The sequence below is a fragment of the Pipra filicauda genome, unplaced genomic scaffold, assembly GCF_003945595.2.
Source record: "Pipra filicauda isolate LSUMZ 115617 unplaced genomic scaffold, ASM394559v2 scaffold271_size1040873_pilon, whole genome shotgun sequence".
Classification (NCBI taxonomy): domain Eukaryota; kingdom Metazoa; phylum Chordata; class Aves; order Passeriformes; family Pipridae; genus Pipra; species Pipra filicauda.
In genome coordinates this window covers 299,024-325,773 of record NW_024104389.1, presented here as the reverse complement: position 1 = coordinate 325,773, position 26,750 = coordinate 299,024, and the positions used below count along the sequence as shown (strand labels likewise).

Genomic DNA, 26,750 nt, shown 5'->3' with positions numbered 1-26,750 from the left:
ACATTTGGCAGTTTAGAATCATCCACACCACAAATGGATCAGAAACTGTGAGAGAGAAGAGTGAATCCATTCCCAGAATGGAACTGGGATTTGGTTCTCCTTTCCTTTACACCACTCTTCCATTCAAGTCTTTACAGTAACTAACAATACACCTTTTTTATGTTAGAACTAGTTTTGTCACTGGAACAGTTCCTCTGAGTAAAGCCCCTCTTACACCCTATCCTTGTTTCCAGGTTAAATCAAAGCATTAAACAGGAGAGTTTAGATGGGGAAGTGCAAGGAAATGATACAATGCTACCCGTCGGTGCGACTGGTATCACTTCCCACAGTTTAACTGTTGTCATCAGAGCAAAGAAGAGCTTTAACAAAGAATTTAAAGGTTATTTTAGATATTCATATATATAGGAAAGTTCTCCCCAGTGGGCAGGACAGAAACAGCATGAAAAAAGTGGGCAATACATATTGTAATAGGAGATTCTCCATAGAAACCACCTTGATCAGACCTGCACACAGGCCTGCCCAGGAGCTCCCACACATTCAGTTTTTGTTCGTGGCTCACCATCCTGCAGCCCAGACGGTTGAATTCATGCCAAACATGAGCTGGCAATTCCAAGCCAGGCGATCTCTTGTCACTCTGTACAAGAATAATGTCCAGGATGGAGAGAGCATTCTTCTGTGTAAGAGTACCTGCAGTGGAGATGGGCATTTTTGTTGATGAGTTAGTGCCAAGGTAGGTCCTTGTTTACCTTTGAGGAGCGATGGACAGTTAGCAAGTGCAGATTGGACCAGGGATTTTGTTGGGCCAAGTCCTTGATGCAAAATGATACCTAGTGTCTTTGCTGGTCTCATAGTTCATGTTGTCACTCAGCTTTCTGACACAGAATAGCCATTGTACAATTGTATCAAATTAATTATGGGGATTGAATGGAAGAAATAAAAAGTGTTACAAATGCAGGTTACCTTGAAAGCAAACCCAAACCTTTGGAGAATAAAAGAAAGCCAGAACTTTTCCTTATTTTGTGGCCAAATTTAGGGAAACAGTGTTTGCAGCAATATTCTGAATGGCTGTGAATGCAGAAAGATTGAAATCACCAGGACATTTACTCAGGAGAGAGAATAGAATATGACATTTACAGAAAAAAATAATAGACTTAGATGTCAGCAAAGTACAAGAGCAGAAGATGCATTAAAGTGGGGTTTTTTTGATGAAACCCCAGATAGCAATTGCATGCTGAGAGATGAAAAGAGAAAGGATGATGAGGCAATAAACGGGAAAGGCAGGTGAGTTCAAGGGCATTATTTAAAGATGGGAGGGGTTAAATCATGCCTGGATCTGTAAAGAACACAAACCAAAGAAGAATGACTAGAGGGCTGAAGTTGATTAAAGATATGTGATGAGTGGGCAACAGAAACTAAAAGAGAGGGTGAAATTAAGTCCACAGGAACAGGGTTAGAAGAGGAAGCCAAATGGGAAATTTGAAACCTTACCATGTATCGTGGCAGGAATAGCAAGTTGCAGACAGGTAAGCACATAAATGTTTTTGGGTCTGGTACAAGGCTCCTCTCTCTTCTCTCATGCTCTCCAGTGTGAGCATGAATCATTGTGTCAGCTTTCATGGTTAAAGTCTGGCCCAGGCTCTGGCAGCCACATTGTAGGCACTCAGGCTTGGCATTGCATCCCAGAAAGGTCTGAGTGTGCCCAGGACACAGGTGTGGGAGGCTCTCATGTTGTAAACAGGACCTGTGTATCACAATGCCCCCATCAACGTGGCAGCCATTTGTTTCACCACAGGTAACAAAAGTGTGGAACAGCTGGATCCTAATAATCTACAAAGGTATCAAATCAGACTGCTTGTTCCCAACCCACCTAATTACTCTCAAAGCTTTGGATATAAGACAAATATAATTCCTGTGTGTATAATTATTATCCAAGGAGGTGTGAAGGTAGCTCTGAATAGGACTGCATGTTTTGATTTACATTAGGTAAAATAGATTCCTTCCCTGAGGACCCACTTTGATCAAGGGAAAGGCTGATCTGACCTGGTGATAGCAAGAGCTATTCCAACAGAAGCATAAAGTCCTGGAAGGACTATCCAAGGTGAACAAACCAAAGATTAAAGGACAAATGAAAAACAGCTTCTGGTCACCTAGGATGGTGTCTATGTTAATAGTCAGAAGAAAAAAAAAAGTTACTGACTTTTTTTTCCTATTACTGTTGTAATAGACAGGATAATAGACAGGAATGGAAGAAACTTTTTGTGCCCTAGGATAGCTGACAGAACGGGATACATTTGATTTTAGATAAGATACTAATGCGTTAGAAAGTCAGTGCCCTAAAAGTCTTACTAGGCAAAGTAAAAACTACCCTTTAAACTGTATAATAATAACAACTGCATAATAATAATTTGACCAGAAGTCAAATTAATTCCTGGTAGAATTTTTTTGCCTCTAGGGAAGAAATGAAAATGTTGTCTCCTCTCATGCACAGAGTCATTGTGTTGCGCTTTTTTGTTACTATTTTTCTGTAACCTCAACCCCAAGAGGTGTAATGCATTTTAATTTCTCTTTAAGTAGGTCACTGGTTTTCCTTTTCCGCACTGCCCTCTTTCTAAAACAACTTGTAGTCTAAACCTTTATTTGTTCTCTTTAGAATAGGGAGAAAAAAAAAGCTCAGCAGAAATTTCAAATTTATTTTAGCAATTCTGCTGTATTCCACTTTAACCTCACCCACTCAATACCCACCAGGCTGTTCTCAAGTTCTTGCCTTTCCATCTGCTAGTCCTTCACAGAGAAGGATTTGGGGAAGAAGGCATCCCAGAAAGATTAAATCTGCATACTGCAGAAAAGAGGAAACTTGTTTTTAAAGAGCATGACAAGGCGATGCAACTTGTTACTAAAGCTGCCACCATTCTGGTCATGCAGGATCTTTGCAAAAAGATAGTGTGTTACTGACCATCAGGAGCTTAAAAAAAACGAGGCTAAAACTCCATCCCATGATGACCTTCTTGTATTTATCTCCACTGAAAATTACAGTCACCTCTCCTCCCACCTCCCAGAAGACTTGCAGAACTTGGTAATACAGTAACCCACAAAATGTCAAAACAATAATTTACCCAGTATGAGATAGGAAAAGACCACAGTGAGGGAGCAACAAGAATTACAGTACATGCTGGTAGTAACTGTGTGCAGGGGGATTTATCTCTGATTGCCTGAAAAGTGGAGAGAGCACACCGGTAAATTTTGAGCTTGGGATGCTACAAGCTGTAACATCACTGCTTGCATTAGCTCAGCACCCTAAAGCCCAGCTTACAAATCAAGGACCCTGCCACAGGAACTGCTGTGTTACTTGGAGCTGGTGAAAGCAAGCAAAGCAATATTCAGACTCCCATCTCTGCCAGCACAAGATATAAGATTCACAGGCCCTGTGGGAGGAAGATATAAATAATAAATGAGCTAAATAATGAAGACTAGCTGTACCTAATTATAGTTCTAGCTGCCCTTTGGAATAAAGAAGGTTCAAAGCTGCTGCAAAAAGAGGCTGATCCATTTTCTGAATGGTGTTTGAACTTCATAGATCATTAACATGAAAAAGTGAGGAGATGCCAATGGAAGTCACACCAGCCTTTCATAGCCTTGTTGAAGAGAAAAGCACTAAAACAGTTTATTTGCACATCAAAACATTCTTCGGCTTAAATTAATATTTAGCCTGAATACAGAAGCAATGTAAGAATTAAAATTAAATTGTGCAGATTATTTGGAAGACATTCTTCCTTATAGTTTTTGCTACCTGATTTGGAAGACTAATTTAGGAAAGTACCTCTAGGCTCTGTACCTAGGGAGTGCGAGCGTCAGTTAACTACAGAAGGAGTGCAAGCTCCTAGCCTGGGCATTTAGGTGTCTAATGCTAAGTATGTGGATGCATTTACCTCCTCATCCCTCTCTATTCATTGAGAAGAACTTGTTCCTTTTGCCCTTCCGATGCTGCAAATCAGGGATTATGAATGCCTGATCTCTGGGAACTGAATTTCTCTCAGACTAGGGGAAAAATATGGCCCATGGAATAGGATGCCTTGCTATATAAGTTGGTGGACTTGTGTTCTTTTCCAGCTCTTGGTGACTTTGCGGTTCAGTATATATTTGCCTCATATTTTTCTATCTGTAAAATAAATATAATAATTCTTAATCACATTCTAAAACAGGTATTCATCTTTGGATAATAAAGTCTTAATTATATACCAACTATTGTTTTTTCATTACCAGCACAAACATCTATTGATCTGGGCACGTTTAAGTACTCATTACATATTTCCAAATAATGTGAATAGTAGAAATAAAGGGCAGCTTAAATTAGGATTCTTTCTAAACTTTAAGTGCATTTGCACTTTCATACATAATATAAAATGTCCTTCCACATAAAAATGAAATGCAAACTGCTACAGCACATTGAAACAACTGTATTTGTACAAAGTGCAAATCTAATCAAGGCAAATTGTAAATTTGTAAAATTAGGCAAATAGTAAACACCATTAGGATGTTTTTCATCATCCCTTATTCTATCAGCGAAAGAATGTTTCATATTATGGTATAGGTTTGATCATTAGACCTCAGTAACACTACAGCAAAATCTAGGAACATAAGCAAAGTGTAGGCTTGCTGAATAAAGATCGATATATGTAAGAGATACATGGTAAAGAAAAAACTTATCATGTGTTACTAGTCTGTAGTATACAGAACAGACTATCTCACAAAGGAATGCCAGCAAGTCATCTTTGAATTTAAGCAAGATTATTTTTTTTATTTAAATATATATCACACATCGTGTTGTATAACAAAATAATTGACTAAACCATGCATCAGTGTTTTAGTGAGTTGATATCTCCTCAACTAATGCAAAACATCCTCTTACTTACTCTCTTATATATTATGTGATCTATATACAATATATATAATCACTTTACTGTACAAAGGATACCAAGGTTATAAGCATTTTATCTGCATTAAATACACAATATGGCTTGAGCCCATGTTCATTGTCATTTTCCACCATCTGCTGGTACCTGCTGCCATTTGCTTCAAGCAAACTGTAGAACAGAAATGCAAATTTTTCACCTCTAGTACTCAAGCCATGGAAGAAAAGTGATCATCAACAAAAGAACTGAAATATATTCATTCTATAAAATGGACTGTGAAAGCTCCTATCTCACAAATCATTGGGCCTGGTCCTCAGATGAGGAGCATCAGTTTGGTTCTCTCTCCTTCAGTGGAGCTACACCAGTTTCTACCACCACAGAGGATATGGCCAGTTACGTGTAGCAGTGTCGTGATCCTTCTTTATAACTGGCTTTTCAGATACTCTAGCACCTACTACACCTTTCAGTTTTCTGTGCTATAGTAAGGATTATTATCATTCCAGACAGCCTCCCCTACAGCAGTATTCCCTGGTGTTCACTTCCAGTTTGGTTCTTAACTGTTATTCAGCGCTGTGGATAAGTAATTGTGGGTTATTGGGTTATTTTCCATGTTCCATGTGCCTTCTCATTTTCTTTTCAGTCACTGTCTTCCTGCGGTTATTTCTCTGAAGAAAAATGTTCTGCAGAAGTGGTCCCATGTACAACATCTACACTACCCATACAGTCATCTTTTGTAGAGGAAGTTCTTTCTGTGATGGCAGTAAATATCCATTCTAATATTTACAGTTCTCGTGTGAGTGTGTTAAACAAGCAGGCACTTCATTGCCTGCTTTGTCTCTGTTTCGCCTACAGAAATGGGTCTCAGATCATACTTTACACTAATTCTGCTCTTAGCACATATAATTTTTTTAATAGTTAAATCTAATCTATCACAAGCATAACAACACTTTTTCATCTGAAACACTCCTGGGTATACAAGCCAGTTTTTTGTACGGTGTTGCAATGTAAAGATTACAACTGAGAATATTTTGTTTTCCAATGTTTATGTCTTAATATGATCCCTTGTGTTTGTCCCGTGTTTTCACACTTCCTAAAATAGGTGACTGTACTATTTAAATTCAAATATACTTATGTATAACACTGAGGTTTGAGAAAGAGCTTTACAGCCTTTTATTTTTCTCTTTTACATCACTGACAACAGAGCTGATTGAAGGTGTTTTAATGGGATAAGAAGCCTATGATACCATTTAGTAGTATTTATGTTCTCTCCAAATGACCTGTTTTCAAAAGAATATCTTCAAACGGCTTGCCAACATTCACAGTCTCTACACTGCAAATTACTTACTATTTTATTACTTTATGTTAGAGCATGTATTTGTGGATGCCCCAGCCCTGGAAGTGTTTAAAGCCAGGTTGGATGGGGCTCTGAGCAACCTGGTCTAGCGAAAGGAGTCCCTGCTCATTGCAGGGGGGTTGGAATTGGATGATCTTTAAGGTCCCTTCCAACCCAGACCATATGACTCTACGATCATAAAATAACTAAAATTGAATGTTTTCAAGTGTGACTAGTTAGCATTACTTGTAGTGCTATGGCTGGAGTTACCACTTTTCAATGTCAGAAAACATACAGTGAATGTCTGTACATGAATAATGGATTGAAGACTAATGAAAGCTTTGTTTATTTTTGTATTTCAAGATGAAGAGTAATGTAACAGTCATTAAATATCCCTAGTATTATTTCCATTTAAATCAAAAGCCTGAAAGCAATTATTTGGCACAGTGCATACTAATAAAGAAATCCAACAATACAGGAAATAATTATTTGATTGCAAGAATAATTGCCTAGACTACATTTGCAGAAAATAACAGATTTATCTCTCTCTCTCTTTCTAGTCCACAGAATTAGAGCTTGTAAGGCTCCTGGGACAGGGTGCAAGGTTACAGAAATAGGTGGTCTGGCCATTTCTCACCTGTCCTTGCACACCTGCCCCACTGGAGACATTGGTACAAGTACATAATCTGCTGCATTTTCAAATCCTTATCAAAAGAGTAAACACAGGGAGTCTTGTTCTCCTTAATGCAGCTTCCCTTATCGATGGGTCACAATGGAAAAGGAATTGTCTGAAATCATTTGGGTGCAGGACTTTAGCACTTCAGTGCATATAGTATGCAGAATGCAAAAAAGTAATGGGCCACCCTTCAGAACACTGCAGATACTGAACTACCATACAAGGCCACACTGCCTTTTTTTAGTATTGTCATCTGATTTTAAATTACAAAATAGACTGATTTTAAATTACAAAATGATTCCAAATGGGTTTTTTTTGCTTGTCTAGTAACACATCTATGAAGTGCAACTGAAAACACATACTGGGTTAACATACAATTAATAAATTACTGTGATTATCTATTTCATAGTATAAAAATGAATGTTTATTAATTTATCTGCGCAGGAACAGTCCCTGAATCTAATCATACATGGCCTCTGCTATTCTTAGACTGTATGCCTAGGGCAGGTTCTCATCAGGATACAAAAATTTAGTTTAGCAACGGAATCTGTAATCTGTGCTTGAACGTTGCTGCACCATTATACTTGCTCTGCTTTGGGCAGCCTGTACAGTGTTTTAAGAACTCATCTCAAGGAAGCACACAAGTAGAGAAATTAGGTTTATAACCAGGTAAACACTTAGTCAAAACAAATCAATGAAAATATCAGATACCGGTAGCAGCACTTACATTTACGAATGCTGATAGTGTCTCTCAGCATTGAGGAAATGAAGAATAAGGAACAGGAAGACAACCACTGATTACAGTGAACTCAAATGTAGAGGGCAGTAATCTAAGCAGAGCTAGTACCACATCCTGCCTGACCTGTGCAAATGAAAAGTATTCTGTTAAAAGGACATTAATCACAGTAACAACTGCCAAATAATACATGCACATATATACACACACCTGTATGTATATATGCAATTATCTGAAAGAGTAATAAGTATCCTAAAACATTCTTATATGTGCACTGCTTATTGTTTTGGGCTTTGTCTAGAGCTATCTGTTGTGATGCACCATGGCACTTGTCTCACCATATGTACGGGTTTCTTTACAGGAGCCTTCCAGGTGTAACTACATAGGCATGGGCACTGTGGCTCTGCCCAACCTGGCCTTTTGTCCCAACGAGTGCCCTGATAGAACATTTTATCAGTACAAATCCATCATGTAATGATGAAATCTTTTACATAAAATTCCGTTTACGCTAGTTTAGTTAATCCTGCCTTCTTGAATGTTTATACAAAGGAAAAAAAGGGTCTTTCGAAACAAGTAAGCAGATGAAAAAATAAGTTAACATTGTGGGTGAAGGAAAACATTGTAAGGAAAGATGAAGTTTTGTTCTACCATGTACTCATAGTGTCAGCTAGCAAATCATCAGTTTTTGTAGAAGTAAAATAAACATGGATAGATTTTCACTGTACACTGCATGAAATTAATAAGGCTGCACCCCTGAGAGCCAGGGTAGATGAGAGGATGGGGAGTGCAGGGGAGATTCCTCCTGGGAGAGAAGTAGAATATGGTAAGAGATGTTGGAACATCAGGTGATGATTTGCCAATCTGCAATGCTGAGTACTCATTGATATAAAATACTTCCTCCTTAGCTGTTATTTGAAAAATGTGAATTTATTTTGCAGTGAAAAGGGTACATTTGCACTCATCACAAAACCTGAACAGTAAGGGGTCTGAACAAGGATGGACCTGCAAATGATGTTCCTAACATATTGCATCCAAGGAAGAGCCTGTTACTTACATTTGCTCCAGTTCCAGCATTACTTGAATTACACACATGAGAATCCCACTGTGCTGGAAAAGACCTCTGATCATCGAGTCCAACCTGTGACCAAACACCACTCTGTCAACTAGACCATGGCACTAAGTGCCACATCTAGTCTTTCCTTAAACACCTCCAGGGACAGTGACTCCATCACCCCCCCCGGACAGCTTGTTGCAATGCCTAATCACCCTTTCCGTGAAGAAATTCCTCCTAATGTGCAACCTAAACCTCCCCCGTCACAGTTTGAGGCTCTGTTCTCTCATCCTGTTGCTTGCTGCCTGGTAAAAGAGACCGAGCCCCACCCGCCTACAACCTTTCAGGAAGTTGTAGAGAGCAGTAAGGTCACCCCTGAGCCATTCCCTGAATGTTTATCTGAGGCCAAAACCCACAATCAAATGTTTATTCCCGTTTTGCCTGATCGAAGGAGGACAAAACACAGGTGCCGGCAGTTCGACCATTAAACATCCTGTTACACCCCAATCAACAGCTGGGCATAAACAGGCGGAAAAGGCAGGCCGGGCCCCCCGCGGGCAGCAGAGGGCAGGGACATTCGGGACAGCCTCTCCGCCCGGAGCGGGCAGGCGCCGTGCCGCGGCGCGCCGGCGCATGCGCGGTGCGGGTCTCCTTGGCGCTGCGGGAGGGTGAGCTGCGGGCCTGCAAGGAGAGAGATCGGGACAAGGAGAAGGAGCGGGGGTCGCCGCCGCCATGTTCCTGTGCGCTCCCCTGCGCGCCGCGGCTGCACGCTCGGTAAAGGGGGCCCTGCCCGCAGAGGTGGGGGAGGCCGAGGGAGAGGAGGGAGGGAGGGAGGGAGGCCGGCCGGCCGCGGCGAGGGGTTGGGAGTGGGGGCTTGGCGGGGTAAGTCGGTGCCTGAAATCCAAGCCGAAGTACCACGGATTCTTCTGAAAGAGCAGCTGATCAGCTCAGTCTTCTTAGCAGCGGATCATGTACCTGCAGCGTAGTTTCACAGGATGGCTGCGGTCTTTCCCTGTCATGTGACCTCTTCCATTCCTGGAAGTGCTCAAGGCCCTGTTGGATGGGGCTCTGATCAGCCTGGTCTAGTGAGAGGTATCCTTGCCCACGGCAGAGGGGTGGGAACTGGATCATCATTAAGATCCCTTCCAGCCCAAACCATTCCGTGATTTTATGGTTCTGCTTTAACACATCTCAGCATTGCTCTAGAATTCAGTATAAATATGACTTAATATAAAACTGAATTTGTTATAGAATGATTACTTATGACAAGATACTATTATCGAATTACCTTAGAAATACGAGCCAGAATCTAGAAACTTTAATGACAGTGAGTACAGAGAATAGCTGAACAGAACTTGTGTATGAGTCTATGTTCTGTTGACATTTCAAGTTTGTGTTTGCATTTATCCTCTTATGCCTGATCCCAGTGCTCGGTTCAATAAAGGCTGAAGAAGCATGTAAATGGTTACTGGAGAAGAACCTCAGTAGTAATGATGGTTTTTGCAAATTTTAAAGTGATATAAAGTAACAAATTGGAAAATTCTTCATGAAATGTTTGATGAGAAGTTGTGTTTAAGGCATTTAAATTAAACAGTGGCGAAGTTAAATCCTTTAATTTCTACATTGTTTCAATTAGCCAAGGGGGGAATCAAGAGACTTGCTCTCCTAATAACGCCGGGCAGCCCTTAATAGTCTCTTCTAGACTCAGTTTAAATTATTAGTGATGGAAGTGGAATTAATGGTTTACAGTTAGAGTAGAAATCAGACTGGTTCTGAAAGCAGTGTGCGAATTATTAACTATTAACACTATTTTGTTTGTAGGTAAGACAGGTCCGATACCTGCACAGAACAGCAGCAAAAAATGCCACTGGAGCCTTATTTGTGGTAAGTGATCTGCCTTGCTGTAAGGGGGAAGTGTCAGGGGAGTTTGGTATGTGCTTTTTCTAATCTCCCTAAAAGCTTCTGATTGTCACAACTTTGCCTTAGAAACCTCCTGGCATTTACAAAAAAGTGTTTTATTCAGTAGAACTTTTTATTAGAGTTGTGATGGAGTATTATCAAAGGGCTTTATTTTAGATTTTGGCCTTTTTGGCCTTTCCTTATATAGTGAAAACTCTCAGTATATGATTGCAGATGAGAGTTTGCTTAGACTTTATTTCATTATAAACCTGTTCTTATTTCCTTTATTTATTGGAGTTAATTGAGTTTGTAATTGAGGCTCATTAAACTTTTTGCAGGTGCAGTTACTTGATTTCTGAAAATTGCTGCAGAACCACACTTAGGCTCAGGTCTTAGCCCTATTTACAGGAGTTGAAAAGTGCTGTTCTTGTTCATGTTGTATATGATATAGTGTGTTGCACAATGACTCATAATTGAGGTCATTAGGCATTATCAAGATAGGTATAAATAGTAATAGTGATTACAAAAAATAAAAAGTCCTCAAATTTAAGTGCGTAAAGCAGCTGTGTTGTCTGTCTACCTCTGAAAAGAACTTGAAGCATCTCAAGAGGGGTGTATTCTGTCCCATTCTATTCCATTCAGAGCTTTAGCTGGTCTGCAGTTTAACAACTGAATAATTTGGCATTTTCCCAACACTCGATAGAAATCAACCCTTTACTAGAGAGTTGACCACTGTTGAAAACAGGTGCTCAAGCATTTTTGGACAGATATGTTGTTGTTGCCCTTGCCTTTCTGCAGCTGTCTCTACAGCTTTAATCATAAAATGAAATTAATGGCATTACAGTATGCGTTTTGTATACTTTTCCAGAAATCTGAGCAGGCATTGATGATTAATGGAGTGAGAGCTAGCATTCAAGGAATAGAGGAAACGTTGTAGGCTGGCAGTTTAGGAAACTTCAAGTGTAGTTGGAGATGGGTGAAGACAGGCAAAAAGTGTCTTTGGGCACTCTAATGGATGTTGATGCCTGACATATGAAGCTATATAGCTTTGTAAATTCTCCAGGAATTTTTCAAGATTTATGTAACTGTTTAAATTATTTGCTGCAGGGAGGAGCCTGGAAACAGAGAAAGAGAAGTAGAAAAGTTGAGTGTTTTGCAGCTGTTTATTTAATAGCACTATTGATGAATATTATTCTGCAATGGAATTTTTGCTAGAGGACCATAGGAAATACTTTCTGTGGCCCATTTTTGTTGGTTTGTTTGGGGTGGGTTTTTTCTGGTTGTTGGTTTTTAATAGGGTAATATTTGTTCTTCAGTGAAGTAAAAGGCAGTGAGAAGACGACAGTTGGATGCCATTGTGTGTGTAATTGTTTGCCCTAAGTAAATTTCAGGTGTTACTTAAAACAGCAAATTTCAAGGGAAACTTGTCCTGCTGATTTAAGATGAAGGCATTATTTTAATCAATACCAAGTGATTATATACAGTTAGAAAATGGGACTTCCCCCCACATTTCTCTAGAGGAGAAAAAAAATTCAGAAAAATCTTATTTTTCTGGAATAATATAAGCCAATGAAGTGTCAAAAGTTGTTACAAACTGCTTGTAGGTGAATAGTGGGCTTACCTGGAGTAAGTCGAACCTGTTTGGTGGTCTTCTTTGTATGTCAGTTTATACACCAATGTCTTGGTTTTGTTTATACACCAATGTCTTGGTTTTGTTGTGCAAAGCATATTGGTGCTTCTTGTTACACTTTCCACATATAAAATCCATATGCGAGGAAGGGAGATGCGTGCAGTGTATTTGTTGTATGACAGCAGAGTACAGGCTGGCAGGGCACCTCGTTGTCATTACATGTAGTATTAAAAGGCGTTTCTGTTTTCTATGCCTATGCATCCCTTTGCAGACATGTTACATGTTAGCAGAAACACACAGAAATGAGAGAACTTTTACTGAAATGCCTTTTTATTCTGAAACATCCAAGAAGAGCTTTTCTCTCAACCATTAAACTCAATCAGGTGCCATCACAGGCAGCTAGATTGTACTTCCAGTGAGAGTATATCAAGTTTAAAACTAGGTAGATTGTTTGCCAGTTGTAATGTAAAAGTGATGCTCCAAATCTGTCATTTCTGACTAGGGAAGGCCCAATTCCAGAGAGACATTTATTAGAATTACCTTTCTCTGTTGAAAGATAATTTATCATAATTTACTATAATTTCTTTGTTGAAACATGCACTCTTTTTGACTTTTACCTGTCTTTAGCCTCCTTAGCAGCTAAAACTTAGCTGTTCTGTTTTGTGGTTTTCAACACACGGACTGAATTTCCATAACACATCAATTGCCCTGATGTGGCCTTTGTCATAGGGGCTTCAGCACAGGAGGTTGAAGAACTGCTCTATCCTTGTTTTAGTTACTTGTGACAATGGTCAGTGAAATACTTGGGTTTGAGAGCACTTAGGTTTATATCTTGTTCTGCTGGAATACTGAATGTAGGGTACTTTCCCTTTAGAGAAGAAGTAATACATTTCTTTTCAGTGCTCATTTGATATGGGTTCTTAACAGGTTGCTGCCCTAAACATTTTCTCCCCTGCAGAACACACAATTGTCTCATTTTGGTTTCCCATGCTTTGGACTGGTGTTTTACCACAGGGCACGGATCAAGTTTCAGGCCAATTTTTTTGCTGTATTCTAATTATTCTATTTTAATTTTTCAGTGCTCTTTAATAATTTTCTTTTAAGAAAGACAGATGATTAGATCACTGAAAAAAAAAAATGGCCCAGGTTGGTGTAGGAAAAAGAACATGAGATGACCATTCAGCAGCCTTTGTGCCTTCCATGGGAACATATTGGCATCCATGGATTGGGTTGGCCTTTGCAGTGCAGGTGTTCACACTTAAGTAGGTTAGGCTGAATGCTGCACTACAGATGTGATACAGTCAAGATATGAACAGAATGAAAACACTGTGTAAGACTTTGGGAAATTGGGGAGTATGAGACAAGACTCAAAAAAATGCATGGATAGTGCTTGACCTTTCTTTTCAACAAATTACTGTAGTTGGTAAAGACATAATGGTACTCTGTGTGTGGAGGAAGCCTTAGCATATGGGTTTCTTTTCATAACCATCTCTTATATGAGGAAAGAATGAGAGACCTGGGACTCTTTGAGAAGAGAAGACTTGGGGGGGTGGGGGATCTTATCAATGTCTATATATACCTGAAAGGAGGGTGCAAAGAGGATGGAGCCGGGCTCTTTTCAGTGGTGTCCAGTGACAGGACCAGAGGCAGTGGCCTCAGAGAACATCAGGAAACGCTTTTCAGTGTGAGGGTGATGAAATACCAGCATGGGTTGCCCAGAGAGGTTGTGGAGTCTCTCTATTCTTGGATATATTCAGAAGAAGCCACCTGGACAGTCCTGGGCAAGCAGCTCTGCGTGTTCCTGCTTGAGCAGGGGAATTTGGCCTAGATGACTTCCACAGGTCCCTTCCAACTTCAACCACTCTGTGATTTAACATAGTATTCTTTCCCATACTGTGTCCTCATTTCTGAGGTGGAGATGCACCTCTGTCTTTTAGGAGCAAATAAGTGCATGCAAGTCTCAGATAAATGGTGCATTGTCAGACAAGTGTAAGACTAGGAAAGATATAATACATTTCTAAATGCTCAGGAGGCCCAGAACTGTGTAAGCTCTTGATCAAAACTATTGAACTCTCCATGGCACAGAATTACATCAAGCCCTTTCAGGAAAATTGAAAACATAAAAGGTGGCATGATCTTATTTAGTGCTTACCCCTGCTGTAGCCTTTACAATACATCGTGGAACCTCGCTACAGCTGTATCTGTAGCTTCCAATATAAAGTCTTTATTATTCTTCTACACATGTAGGGCATTTAAGGATACCAGTTTAGAGATGATACACTGAAAAGAACAGCTGCTCTAGACAAAGAGAGAGATTTTAATAAATCAAATATACTTATTTGCAAAAGAAATTGAGATGAAGTACAATTGTAACTATCAAATAGCTATGGAAGGCAAAATAATATCAGTCTGAAATAAAATAGGCATGCAGATTTGAGAAGAAAAGGCTAAGTTATGGAAATACTTATCATGAATCATGGATTTGACCAGTGCAGCTAAGACATATAAAGGTCTATTAATGAAAAAAATAAAAGTTGCACAGTAATTCCAATCATTTTTTTCCTCCATCAGCCTTTTTTTGAGAACTTTGATTAAAATTAGTAGAAGACCCTCACCAACACTACATACAAGTTGTCAAATTGTTTATCTGGAAGCATCAATCTGAAATAGTAGCAATTGTGTTCCTAAAAGCTGTTTTATCTTGTAAACTACACAGTAAGCAATAAATACATACCCTTTGAATACACTAATATTTTATTAGGTATCAGCTATCTTTCTGTAATTCCTTTTATATTTTATTAGGGGAAAGTCATCCTTGGTGGAGCAGTATTTATCAGCTGTAGTTTCTGTATTTGACTTGAAACTGTGGTGAGCCTACATGCTTTCAAATTGATGGTGGCAGTAGAACTGTCTACTCTGGGATATAGACAGGATAAACAAGAGTAATCTCTGGCTAGACCAGCAGATATAATTGAAGTATTTGCCCTTTCAATATTTCCATATTAAATTTTGTAAATCCAAGAATAGCAATGGACATACATGTTCTAAGATCTCCACTGATGATGGTCTTTCAATATGTGAGTATCATGTAATGTTAAGATTTTTCATTCAGTCCTTTGCTGCTCAATAAGAAGAGTACAGTGTGGCAACTGCAAAATCATCTTCAGTTACTGGAGGACGTGATCAAAGTGAAAGTCAGCAGAGGGGGCTTCTTTCTTCTAAATATACTTTCAGAGGTTTTATTATTAGCTGGTTGTGGATAACTTTTAACATGAAGCCTCAAATATAGCTTGCATTTTCCCCCCAACTTCCCACTTAATGTGAAACTTTCTCAGTTTCAAAACTGTGTAAAGTTCAGAATTAAATTTAACTACAGGCATTTAAAGGAAACCATTACAAGCTGCTTAGAGACATATGAAAATTTTGTGCAGAAAGGTTTTCTGGTGAATAAGGATTTTCATCAGAACTAAGGTTTTATTACAGGAAAATGTCACTTTCTTCAAGACTTGCAAATTTGTATTTTCTGAAAATAGAAGAACTAATTTCAATTTAATGTTTCCCTAGAAGACTGCCTTAAAATAATACGATAGAATACCTTATTTTGGAAATACTAATTCAAAATTCTGCTTTTTTTATTCTGATTCAGAATGATATATAAAATTAAAGTTTCAAAATCATTACAAACCAAAAGAATGTTTAAATGGATTAATAATGTGTGTTCAAATGTGCAGATGTTTTAGTTATATAGCAAACTTCTTGGTAAATTTTGAAGTTTGTAAAATTAATGTTTTATGGTAAAAGGAGAAATGGGCTGTTTTTTTTTTTTTTTTTTTTAGTTTCTTGTTTGTTAAGGTATTAACCAGAGGACTCTTAAGTTTGAACATAATTGCCAAATTGTATTATCAGTGTTAAAGTGTATTTTAATAACAACACCATATTTCTCAATAATTTTTAATAGGAAATAACATGAATAAGTAATGATTTTTGAGTAATGACTTTAGCAATATTTTTATAACTTTTCAGAATACATTTAATCATTTGAGTAGTATGAAATTTTTATCTGGAATATATCATTTTTTACTTAAGCAACTCAACTCTAACTGTCTAATGAGATGTTTTACAACAGTAAATATGTCCTGAATAATTTCCTGAGAACCTATTTTTATATGCTTTTCTTTCTTTTTTTTTTCCCCCTGAAGCACAGAGATAGTCCTGAAAATAATCCAGATACTCCATTTGAGTTCACACCTGAAAACCAAAAGGTATGCAGACAAAAAAAGGTTAAATATACAGACTTTGTCTTTTGATCAATACTGATTTGTTTTCCTTCTTTCCCTTTAAAAAGCGAATAGAAGCGATCATAAAAAACTACCCAGAGGGACACAAGTCTGCAGCTGTCATGGCAGTACTGGATTTGGCCCAAAGACAGCATGGATGGTTGCCCATATCAGCTATGAACAAGGTATTTAGTAGTTAATTATGTTTGAAGCATCATCTTACTGTTTTCTTTAAATATCTTACTAGAATATTAACTGTTATTTACCGAAGCATACTAACGTGGGAATTGACATGTGGCACAGAACTGTGAGAATTCCCTACAAGACTGCATTTTTAAAAATAAAAGGGAAAACTAATGCAGAAAACTCTGGTCTCTGTTGTTTACATAATATTAGCCCATTGCGAGAAACTACAGACAAAAAAATTACGTGAGCCCTAGTGAGGTAGGCTCTTTTCCCAGAATCTTCCTGGTAGTAGGAAGAGAAGCTTCAAAGATTTTGTTCTTTGAATTTGGGGAAAGAAAACAAAGATAATGGTGGTGGGGTTTTTCTCCTCCCGGATTAGTGGCACTGCACACATTGCCTGGATTGTACTTAATCTCTAGGTCTGTAAAGAGACCTAAATCTCTGGGTCTCTACAGAGCAGCATTAGTGTACTAGATGTAAGGAGTATTGTGTAAATGCCTCATAGCAAGTGCCTGGAAGACTTATCACATTATTTATTAAAATTGTTTCAAAATAAGCAGGGAAGCAACTACGCTGCTCCAAAGTGAGAGGTTGCGTGACAGGAACAAAATACCAAGAAAAAAAAATCTTTTATATTCATACAAATAAATCCATTGTATTTATGTTACAATCTGGCATATCATCAGTTTTAAAGTGAAAACATTTCAAGTCAGTCAAGATACGCTAAGTGAGGATTGTTGAAATTACTGAAGGAGTTAAATGCGCATTTAAAGAAGAGAAACTCATGTTTCTACAGTAACATAAAAGCCTCAAATCTCCATTAATGCTGTCAAAGTATTTTTATTTAAGTTCCAGATTGATTTTATGTTTAGAAGGATCTTAAGCCTTTTAAGTGAACAGATTTTTTCCATGATTTGTTGTTTGCATGCTATAGAAACTGGAACATAAAACAGTTACACTATTGAAACTAGAGCCAGTTCTCAACTTGAGCAGTTTGCCAGAGTTCCAGGTTAATGAGGTCAGGGATACTTGCAGAACTCGCTGTGTGGAGATCGTGCTTCACTCCCTATTTATTAGCTGTGACACCAGTCTGCAGACATAGCCATGGTGTGTCCCAGAACCTGAGGGAGACGTGCTCTGTAAGATTAGGTGAGCGTGGTACCAGCCTATAAGTATTCCCTTATCAAAAGGTTAATGTGGGCAGACTGGTACAAGTTTGTTCATTCACACAGCAGAAGTGCAGTGTGAGCTGGAGCTGGCACTGAAAGCTGAAACCCAGCTGACTCCTCGCATCTGCCTGTGTGACACTAGGTGCTGGAGGGGAGTTGACTCCAGCTCCTTGCTTTTCTAATCTGTGGCTTAGTGGAGTTTGTGCTCAAGCACGGTGATACAAGTCAAGTAACTCAGGTGTCTGGTCTTGGCACTTGGAATACATTTGTGCTTTGATACCCACCCCCTCACTCTTATTTATCCATTACTGCAAACAGAGGACAGGTGACTGTATTGAAATGGTTTTATAAATGCCTTTACTGCTGCCCTGTCAGAGTTCAATATTGCGTCTGTTTTCCCTGTGTTACAGGTTGCTGAAGTTTTGGAAATGCCTCCCATGAGAGTGTACGAAGTAGCAACCTTCTATACCATGTACAATCGCAAACCTGTTGGGAAATACCATATTCAGGTCTGCACTACCACACCGTGCATGCTGCGGGACTCTGACAGTATTTTAGAAGCCATTAAGAAGAAACTCGGTATGACACAAATTTGTAATACACTTGTATTTTTTTACCTTTGGTTAATGATACTGAAGTAAAACTCTTCACATGGGAAAGAAAAACTGGCCGTGTTTGACTTAATAATGTTCACATGGGCCCACCTCTCTAGCCTGTCAGGCTCCCTCTGGATGACAAATGTGATGTTAACATAAAACTTAGGAATTATCCATGGAAAAAGTCAGTTGTGAATGCTGCATCATGTGGGATGTAAGGAGTACTCCTTGGTTTTGTGTGTGGGTTGGGTTTTTTCCTCCTTTTTGCATGGTTATGGGGAGAAAGAGAGGGTAAGATCAGAAACTTAACAACTCTTCTTTTCTATGAAGTCAAAAGCTGTGCTTACGTTTCCCAAGAACCAGTGGTAAGAGCTGCAGAACAGCTGCTGATTGTCTTGCATTTCATATACTGCATTGTCTGAAAAAGGCATATTTAGATGAAATTTGTCTTAATTTGTTACTGCAAAGATAGCTTAATTTCAACTGAAACTCTTAAAGCAGTAAGGATGATTCTGTAGCTTTTACAGAGACAGAGGCCTTACCTAGACTTTTATTATTTATTCCCCCCTTCCTTCTAAGAACTGGAGGAAAACTGCTTTTCAGCATTCAGGGTTCCATGAGTATTTTGTAGAGATCAGACTCTCTTACTTTGACTAACTTGCCTTTGGGGAAAGTCTGCATCTGTAGCAGTGGAATAATGTCATGGAAGCTAGGTATGTGTACAGTGTTGTTCAGTAAATAATCCTTTGTGTATAAACTTAGAAGTTGTTTATGAACTTGCAGCTAGCGATGTTAATGCTTGGATTGTGTTAATTTGGGAATTTAATACTCAACACTGTATATTAACATTTCCTACCAGCACATGAAAGCTCTGTTTCCCTACTTTGTATTACTAAAAATGTTCCTGAGAAGATCTGTTTCTTAGAATTGTCATTTCATGGTTATTTCTCAATGAATTACACCTGTAAATGAGGTTTCAAAAATGTATCTGAAAACTCACTTCATATTTTATTAGCATCTTCTGTTCAAGGGAAACATTTCGACTCATTTAAGAGGGTTTAACTGTGCAAATGCTTGTAAGGCCAAAATACAAGTAATGCAATGTCTGTGGAGTACTTAGATTCATGCTTTATTCCTCTTGTACAATAACCACCGTTGAGCCTAATATTGTTTATTGGTTTAGGTATAAAAGTTGGGGAAACGACACCTGATAAACTCTTCACGCTGATAGAAGTGGAGTGTTTAGGTGCGTGTGTAAATGCACCAATGGTACAAATAAACGACAATTACTATGTAAGTACTAAATTCCTTTTTAAAAGATTAAATTTCCTTTCTGGTTACCTGTATTTTCAGTTTTTCCAGATTCTGAAGTTTTAGTCAGTTTTCAAAGTCCTATTGGCAGGGACAGCTTATAATGTAGAGCATCTTTTAGTTTCTTGGCCTCTTCCTAGAACATTTCATCTGTATGGAGTGTATCATTGTATTTTGCATTGTATAAGAGGAATGACACATTTTTGTGATAGTGGTCTGCCTGTAAATCTGGAATTTTTAAATAGGTAGGTATTGGATAAGCTTCTAGAAGCACTTGAAAGCAGTCTGTTGGAAAGCATGGATTAGTTTAAGAAGTGTTCTCTTGAACTGTACTCACAATTTTTTGGTCACAGCTGGCAGCATTCTGCACTTATGTGCAGTGCCATGTGTACAGTGGGTAGGCAGAGATCCAGCTCACTAATACAAGAAGGAAGCTGAAAACGCAAATCCTTGTTGTACATGGCCAGCATCACCATTGTTAGTTTTAACATAATTTCTGCAACTGTATAGAAACCAAAAGTTTTAACATTAAAATGACAGTAGGCTTTTTAATTTTCCTAATTCTTTAAACAAGTATGTGTGTTAATGAATAGTATCAAAATTACCTATTCTCTTAGGTCATACCTAAGAGAATCACTAATCTGAGGAATTTTGAGTTCTGCAATTAGCACAATTGCTGATCTTTCAGTTTTTTAAAGATTTAGGGCCTTTTTTCTTTTTTTTTTTTACAGGAAGATTTGACACCCAAAGATATTGAAGACATAATTGATGAGCTAAAGGCTGGCAAAGTTCCCAAGCCAGGCCCAAGGTATGCTATATTTGTATAATACTACCTTCTTGAATGCTGATCCTTCCGAGATACTGAGTTACTGTTCCAGTGATTTGAGTTCACCACCTACAGCTAAAAAGCATTAATTTACTGAACAGAACTGTATGCATTCAAAGCCAAAATTAACTGGGAAGAACTGAGAATTTACATGTTCTTGATGACTGACCAGAAGAGCATGAAATGTGAAAATATCAATTCTGTTTTGTCTTAGTACTTCTTAGGTGACTGTCACCTGTTGGATATGTTGTCTAGATTATTTAAACCAACAAATGTGTGTTGGTTGGTTCATTGTATTGTTTTTTTTTCAGTTTCTGAGAAAACACAAAAGATTGGAGGTTTGCAAAAGGGTTATTATTGCTGAACTTATTTTTTTTTTCCACTGTTCTTTTTTAGCCCAACTACATGTTTGTGTCAATGGACAAATTAATTTGTCTTAGGTGTTACCTATTCCTATTGTTTCTAGAAAGATTTTTCTTTTTTTTATACAAGAACAATAATCCTAAAACAGTTAGTTTCAAAAAACACAGGGAAGCATCTGTAACAAAAATAGGACTGGTAAAATTGGATGCTGCCAGGCCAACCTATAAATAAATATAAAACTAGTGGTCCTATCTTGCATTTCAGTTATGGAACTATTTGAATTTGAAACCCTTTTAAGGGTAGCATCACACTTCTTTTGAAGGATGAATGAAAAGAACAAAAAAAATTAGTGGCTTCAGCCTTAAATCAGATCTGTAACTGTCTTCTACCCAGTGACCAACAGAAGCTGACATTGTAACAATACCAGCAATGAGTAAAACTACTTTCATTTTTCAGGAGTGGACGTTTTTCTTGTGAGCCAGCTGGTGGCCTTACTTCTCTGACTGAACCACCCAAAGGACCAGGCTTTGGAGTTCGAGCTGACCTCTGAGCATTTTTGTAATATAAGATGAACTCTCTGAAAATAATAAAGTATCTGTAATCTAAGTAAATTATGTGCACTGTTTGTTTTCTTTAAAAAAAGAAAAAGTAACAGCAATTAGAATATCGAATTTACCAAGGTTTTAACTACTGCAAAGCTTAATCATAATTCCAGATTATAAGAAAAGTGGTTCTGTAGACTGTAAAGTGACTCACTGAACTAGTCCACTTATGATCACTGAGAGGTCAAAGTTGCATTTTTTGATCTGTTCATGAAAATTCTTTCAACTTTTTATAAGGTTCTTGGAAGAAACAACAAAACTCACTAAATTGCAATTCTGGCAAATGCACAAGGAACCAAACTGAAAGGAGATTATCTGACAAAACTTCACCATATTATTTTTATTATTTTTATTTCCACTTTATAAACAAACACATACAACCAGGAAAGGTTATCTGAGTAGTACTGTGTTTAAAAAAAAATAATCTGGTAGGTTCAGTAAAAAGTGATTCTTCTTGATCTTAAGCACCATACAGTCACCAGAAAAGATGTGAAAATTCTTTTTATCATGTTACCAAAAAACCTCTCCAAATAGCAGGAGTACTCTACTGAAAGAATGAACAGCAACAAGAAGCAACTTCCCCTACAGGTTTATTCAGTAGAGACAAGGTATGCAGTTGAGGGAAGACAAAATATACCACAACAGTTTAACACATGGCTAAGGGTAGTAATATCTGACAATGGGTATTTGATCTGCAGTTCCTTCTTTGACCATGCTGCTGTGTGCCAGCTCTTTTTAACAATCTGTGGGAAATCGAGGCACTTCTCTTGATATAAAAAAGATATTTTGTTTCACAATAGACTGCATATTGATGCTTAATACCTATGCTTATAAAATTCAGCAAATGTGTATACACCAGGCATACATTTCCCTATAAATTAGGAAATGTGGACACATCGGTCACCTGAGAACATATTGTGTCTGCCTCTTCTAAAATCTGCAATGGAACTTACATTCTTAATGTGATAGAAAAACTGTATTATTTATGATGTTATATTTGGTTTTGATAGTCTGATTAACAGCAGTTCCCGAAACTGTGCTCCCTCTTGGGAGTTAAATTTTGGTTTTACAGATTCCCTGCATAATGAGTATCTCATGTAGTCTGTTCATGCACCACCTTTATTTCAATAGGCTCTGTGAAGTGCCTTGATATATTAAAAAGTAGTGTTACAGCTGGTAATTTTGAGAGCAAAATATACCTGTAAATCATTTGTATTATAACCTTGCTAGCTCTTCCATATTATTACTGAATTTATAAAACAAAATAATCCAACTGCATACAAATGGAAAAGTAAATTTAACAAATACATACAAGTAATGAGTGAAGCAATTTCTGAATAAGCATGCAAAAAAATTTTGTATAGAAGACAGTGCATTGGAGAAAACAGTACACGGCATGAAATATTATCTGTCATTTGAAGTTCCTGAATGCTCTTCTGAAAGGTCACTCTGTGTTTGTAATAGCCCCAGGCATTGCAGCAGGCCAGGCATCTGGCACTATGCAGCACTTTGAGACATGAGACAGAGGGATTATTATATCTGGATGCAAAGACAGATTCAGTATCCCAGTCTAAGCTGCTTGCTCAACTATAACAACAAAGTTGTTTTCTATTTCATACAGCCTCACCATATTTTAACCTGATGTGAAAGCAGGAAAGTATTTTTGAAGTACATGTTGGATAAAAAGGAGGATTTTGCATGCATTGTGGAGCTATCATGTACTGCAGATACTCAGTTTTGTACCTAAATCTGAAATGAAGGGGATTGCCTAATCGTGTTGAAGGGAAACATAGTTTTAGACCTGCCAAGTTTCAAACTTCCATGTATACAAAACCAAAGGTCTAGAATGGCATGGTCTTCTCATTTGTAGAGCCAGACAGAACTTGTGGCCTTGTCCCACTGTTCTTCCCTATACACTATACCTGTACATGAAAATTTTGATGTCTGTCATCAGCAGAACGTGGACCTCAACAGTTTCCCATTTGTTAGAGACTGTTACTGATATTCCATAGACAAGTTGTGAGTCATTTTGATGCAACATGTAAGAGTCTGCTAATCACTTGACTAGAAAAGGGTAATTTACATTATCCTTAGTGTGTGGCAAAAATCTGATACATCACTGTTTAAATTGAGTATTGTAGGGCAGCTGTAGGACTGTGAAATAATTGAAGAAAATAACCATTACTCTTCTCTCATCCTACCTACTTCATCAATTATATGAGGCTTTATGATTCTGGTTTCTACATCAAAAAAGTTTGGGCAATCATTGTATTGAGATAATTCATTAAAGAAAAAATTCACATCTTGCATTATTTCTTTAAATTTGAACATTTCAAACATCTCACCTAGAAATACATATTCTGCAATCCTTGTTACATATAGTTGTTTACTATATACAGAATTATTTTCACAGTGGTAACTTATGTGGGAATGTGATGAGAATTAACAAAGTTATAATTCTGAAGGAGTTCCAGAACAGGGCAAGAAATTATATATCTAAGTTCCCTTTTCTGTTCTTGAATAGCTGTACATAATACCTTGTGTTCGTTTTTACTAACAGTAAAAAGGTGTATTCTACTAGTAGTAGAAAAATTGAGGCAAGACGTATTAACAGGACATAATTTTCATTATCCTCAATAGCACAGTGTTACTAATATTAATTCTGGGCAGTGGCACTAACCTGTCAAATAATTACACACTTGAAATTCTGCAGTTTCAATCTACCAGTTAATATCCTGGATTGTAAGAGTACTGGGTGGCACATTAGCGAAAAATGAGTCAACTACAGCAACACTCAGCACATTCCTGAAACTGGTAATACAGCAGCAACAGAACTGATTCTGTCTTTTTACTGGTCTTGTTTGCTCCTCTTCAATGAGGGAAAAACTAAAGAACTCACATACTATATTAATTCTCTGAAAGTGGAGGAAAAAGAAGTAAAAAAAAAAACTGGAGGAAAAAAAGACTACCTAGAGATGATTTTAAAATAGGTAGAGTCTGGAGAAAGAAAATGTGATTTAGAACACAGAAGCAGAAGACACAAAGCATCCACTGGACTGAGAGAGTGGGAGGTGGTGGTTCTTTCCTTTGGTAGAGTAATAGAAAACTCCACTTGATACCCAATGATGTGTTTGGTGTTGGATAACAGAAAGGATTTCCATGGCCACCAGACACTGCTAGAAGAATGTCATCTGGAACAGTGTTCTGTCATTGAAAGAAGCAATGAAATTCAGTTCCACCTGTGCAGAATAGTTCCTGGGCCCAGTGGCCGACCTACTGTTCTACTAAAGGCTGGTGCGTGTGCTTTCCACCTGCATGACATCCTGCAAGTTCTTAGGATCAAGATTTTTGTACTGCAGTCTGACATTTTCAGTCCTTCAATTACTAGACTGAATTCAGCAATGACACGGTTCTGCCAGATGCTGAACCTGTTTGGCTTGATTAAGACCAGTAGTTCACGTGCCTGGTAACAGGATGTTTCACCAGGAAGGGCGAATCAAGGGAAGTGCTTCACACACCATGTAGCTACAAAATTTTGCAGCTGTGCTTTATGTAAAAGGAACGGGCTTCTGCAGACAAGGCACAGAAACTAATGTAGGGGTAGCAATTAGCAGTCAACTCACTGGTGCTTTTCATTAGTCCAAACAGTTTTTCAGTTACTGATAGATATTATTATCCGATCTTAACATCTGTTGCAGATGTTGCTCATGAGACTCAGCTGCTGACTCTAAATCCCTCCTAACATGCACCCAGCTCCTGGAACTGCACAGTACTCATGCACAAAGATCGAAACGCAGAATCACAATGCTGTGCCACATCTGTAGCCTGTCACGTTTTAGACATGAATCCCTGTACAATACTTGGAGAAATTATTCTGCCTTGGGAAACAGTTCTTACTCAACGCTGACATTCTACAGGCTGCCGCTTCAATCCACTTGCCTCTCAAATGACGATCTCTGCAATCAACCTGACATGAAAGAATATGAATTGAAGGCAACTCCCTTTGTTACATGGCCACTGATGCTGGCAGACCTGCTCCTGACAGTACTCACTGTACACTAACAGAATCAAATGAAAACGAAGGCAGTTGCTTTACAACACAAATGACTTGTTTCAGCATTTGTAGAGTAAAATTGTGAAAGAAAACGAGAGAAGTTTACCTAAATAATAATAAGCTGTCATGCAGCATGAAAATATAAGATTTGTGATGCTTTTCTCTACCCATGCTGGTACATGATGGGTGGAGATCTAAATATAAAGCAAGTCCACAACAGGCAACCTTAAAGTAATCTTGTAATTCTGAAAAAAAATTTGCTTTTGTGACTTGAGTAGTAAATATTAGGGATTTTCTACACAATAACAGACGATCCAATTAAGGCCACGCTAAAGGGCTTTGTTTAGCTGCCTTCTCAAAATACTACACCTGGCAGCTACACAATCTTCAGCACCTCCCAGAAGCAATGTGAAGAGCATTATTTGGGAACCCAACACTACAGCAGTACACAGGTTCCACAAGTCTCACCATATACTACTGTTTTAATAAGTGGATGCAGAACCCTTCGCGAGGGCAAATGAATGACCCGTTTCCAAGGCTGCAACCACGGCTAGGACGTCAGTCTACTTTAGAAACCTCTTTCCATGCGTTTATATGACGTCTGGCTAATTGGTGTAAGCAAGGCACCCCCAAAAAAACTGAGCACCTGGAAGTCGTCTGGTCCTGCAGCTCCACGCCTGCCCCTGCCGGGAGGGAGCGGCAGCCGAGTGCGGATGGGGACTGTGCCTGAGCCGGGGGGGGGAATGCGGCACTGACCAGATCCCCAGGCGCGGCGGGATCGGCATCCCGCAGCCTCTCCCGAAGGCGAACGGCCCCCCCGGGCTCTCCGGCACCGCGCCACACGCACCTGCGTCCGGGGGCTTCTCCCGAAAGCTGCGGGACCTTTAGCCGCAGCCCCTCCGTACCGGACCGTGCCCGGTTCCTCATCGGGATGGGATGCGCCCGCCGCACAGGCGCACGCGCACTGCACCGCTCCGTTAAAACTCACTGCGCCATCGCCGCCGGAAAAACCCCACCCCGGGGACGGGGCGGTAGGGGCAGGACGGGGCGAGGTGGGGCGCGCCGGGGGTTCAAGGTCGGCTCCCGTCCCACGGCGGGAGAGGGACTGGGAAGCTCTCGTCCGCCATCTCG

General features: G+C 38.8%; 1 protein-coding gene across 2 annotated transcripts; it reads left to right on the top strand.

Moving 5' to 3' along the window:
* Positions 1-9,334: 9,334 nt before the first annotated feature.
* On the top strand, positions 9,335-21,574 carry NDUFV2 (NADH:ubiquinone oxidoreductase core subunit V2). Of its 2 annotated transcripts, none has more exons than XM_027737072.2 (8): positions 9,335-9,480; positions 10,528-10,590; positions 16,435-16,497; positions 16,581-16,697; positions 18,278-18,446; positions 19,647-19,756; positions 20,506-20,582; positions 21,420-21,574. In XM_027737072.2, the coding sequence occupies exons 1-8, from the start codon at positions 9,439-9,441 to the stop codon at positions 21,511-21,513; spliced, it is 735 nt and encodes a 244-aa protein (XP_027592873.2). In that variant the 5' UTR covers positions 9,335-9,438; the 3' UTR covers positions 21,514-21,574. The 2 variants fall into 2 exon arrangements, with proteins under 2 accessions (XP_027592873.2, XP_027592872.2); XM_027737071.2 differs by having other exon boundaries at positions 9,367-9,504.
* The last annotated feature ends 5,176 nt before the right edge of the window (positions 21,575-26,750 follow it).

Bases quoted from the DNA above. Each gene is read 5' to 3' on its own strand.
- NDUFV2 (XM_027737071.2), top strand. From the start codon at position 9,439: ATGTTCCTGTGCGCTCCCCTGCGCGCCGCGGCTGCACGCTCGGTAAAG. The intron at 9,505-10,527 runs GTGGGGGAGGCC...TTTTGTTTGTAG, and splicing joins AGGGGGCCCTGCCCGCAGAG to GTAAGACAGGTCCGATACCT. The intron at 16,498-16,580 runs GTATGCAGACAA...CCCTTTAAAAAG, and splicing joins TCACACCTGAAAACCAAAAG to CGAATAGAAGCGATCATAAA.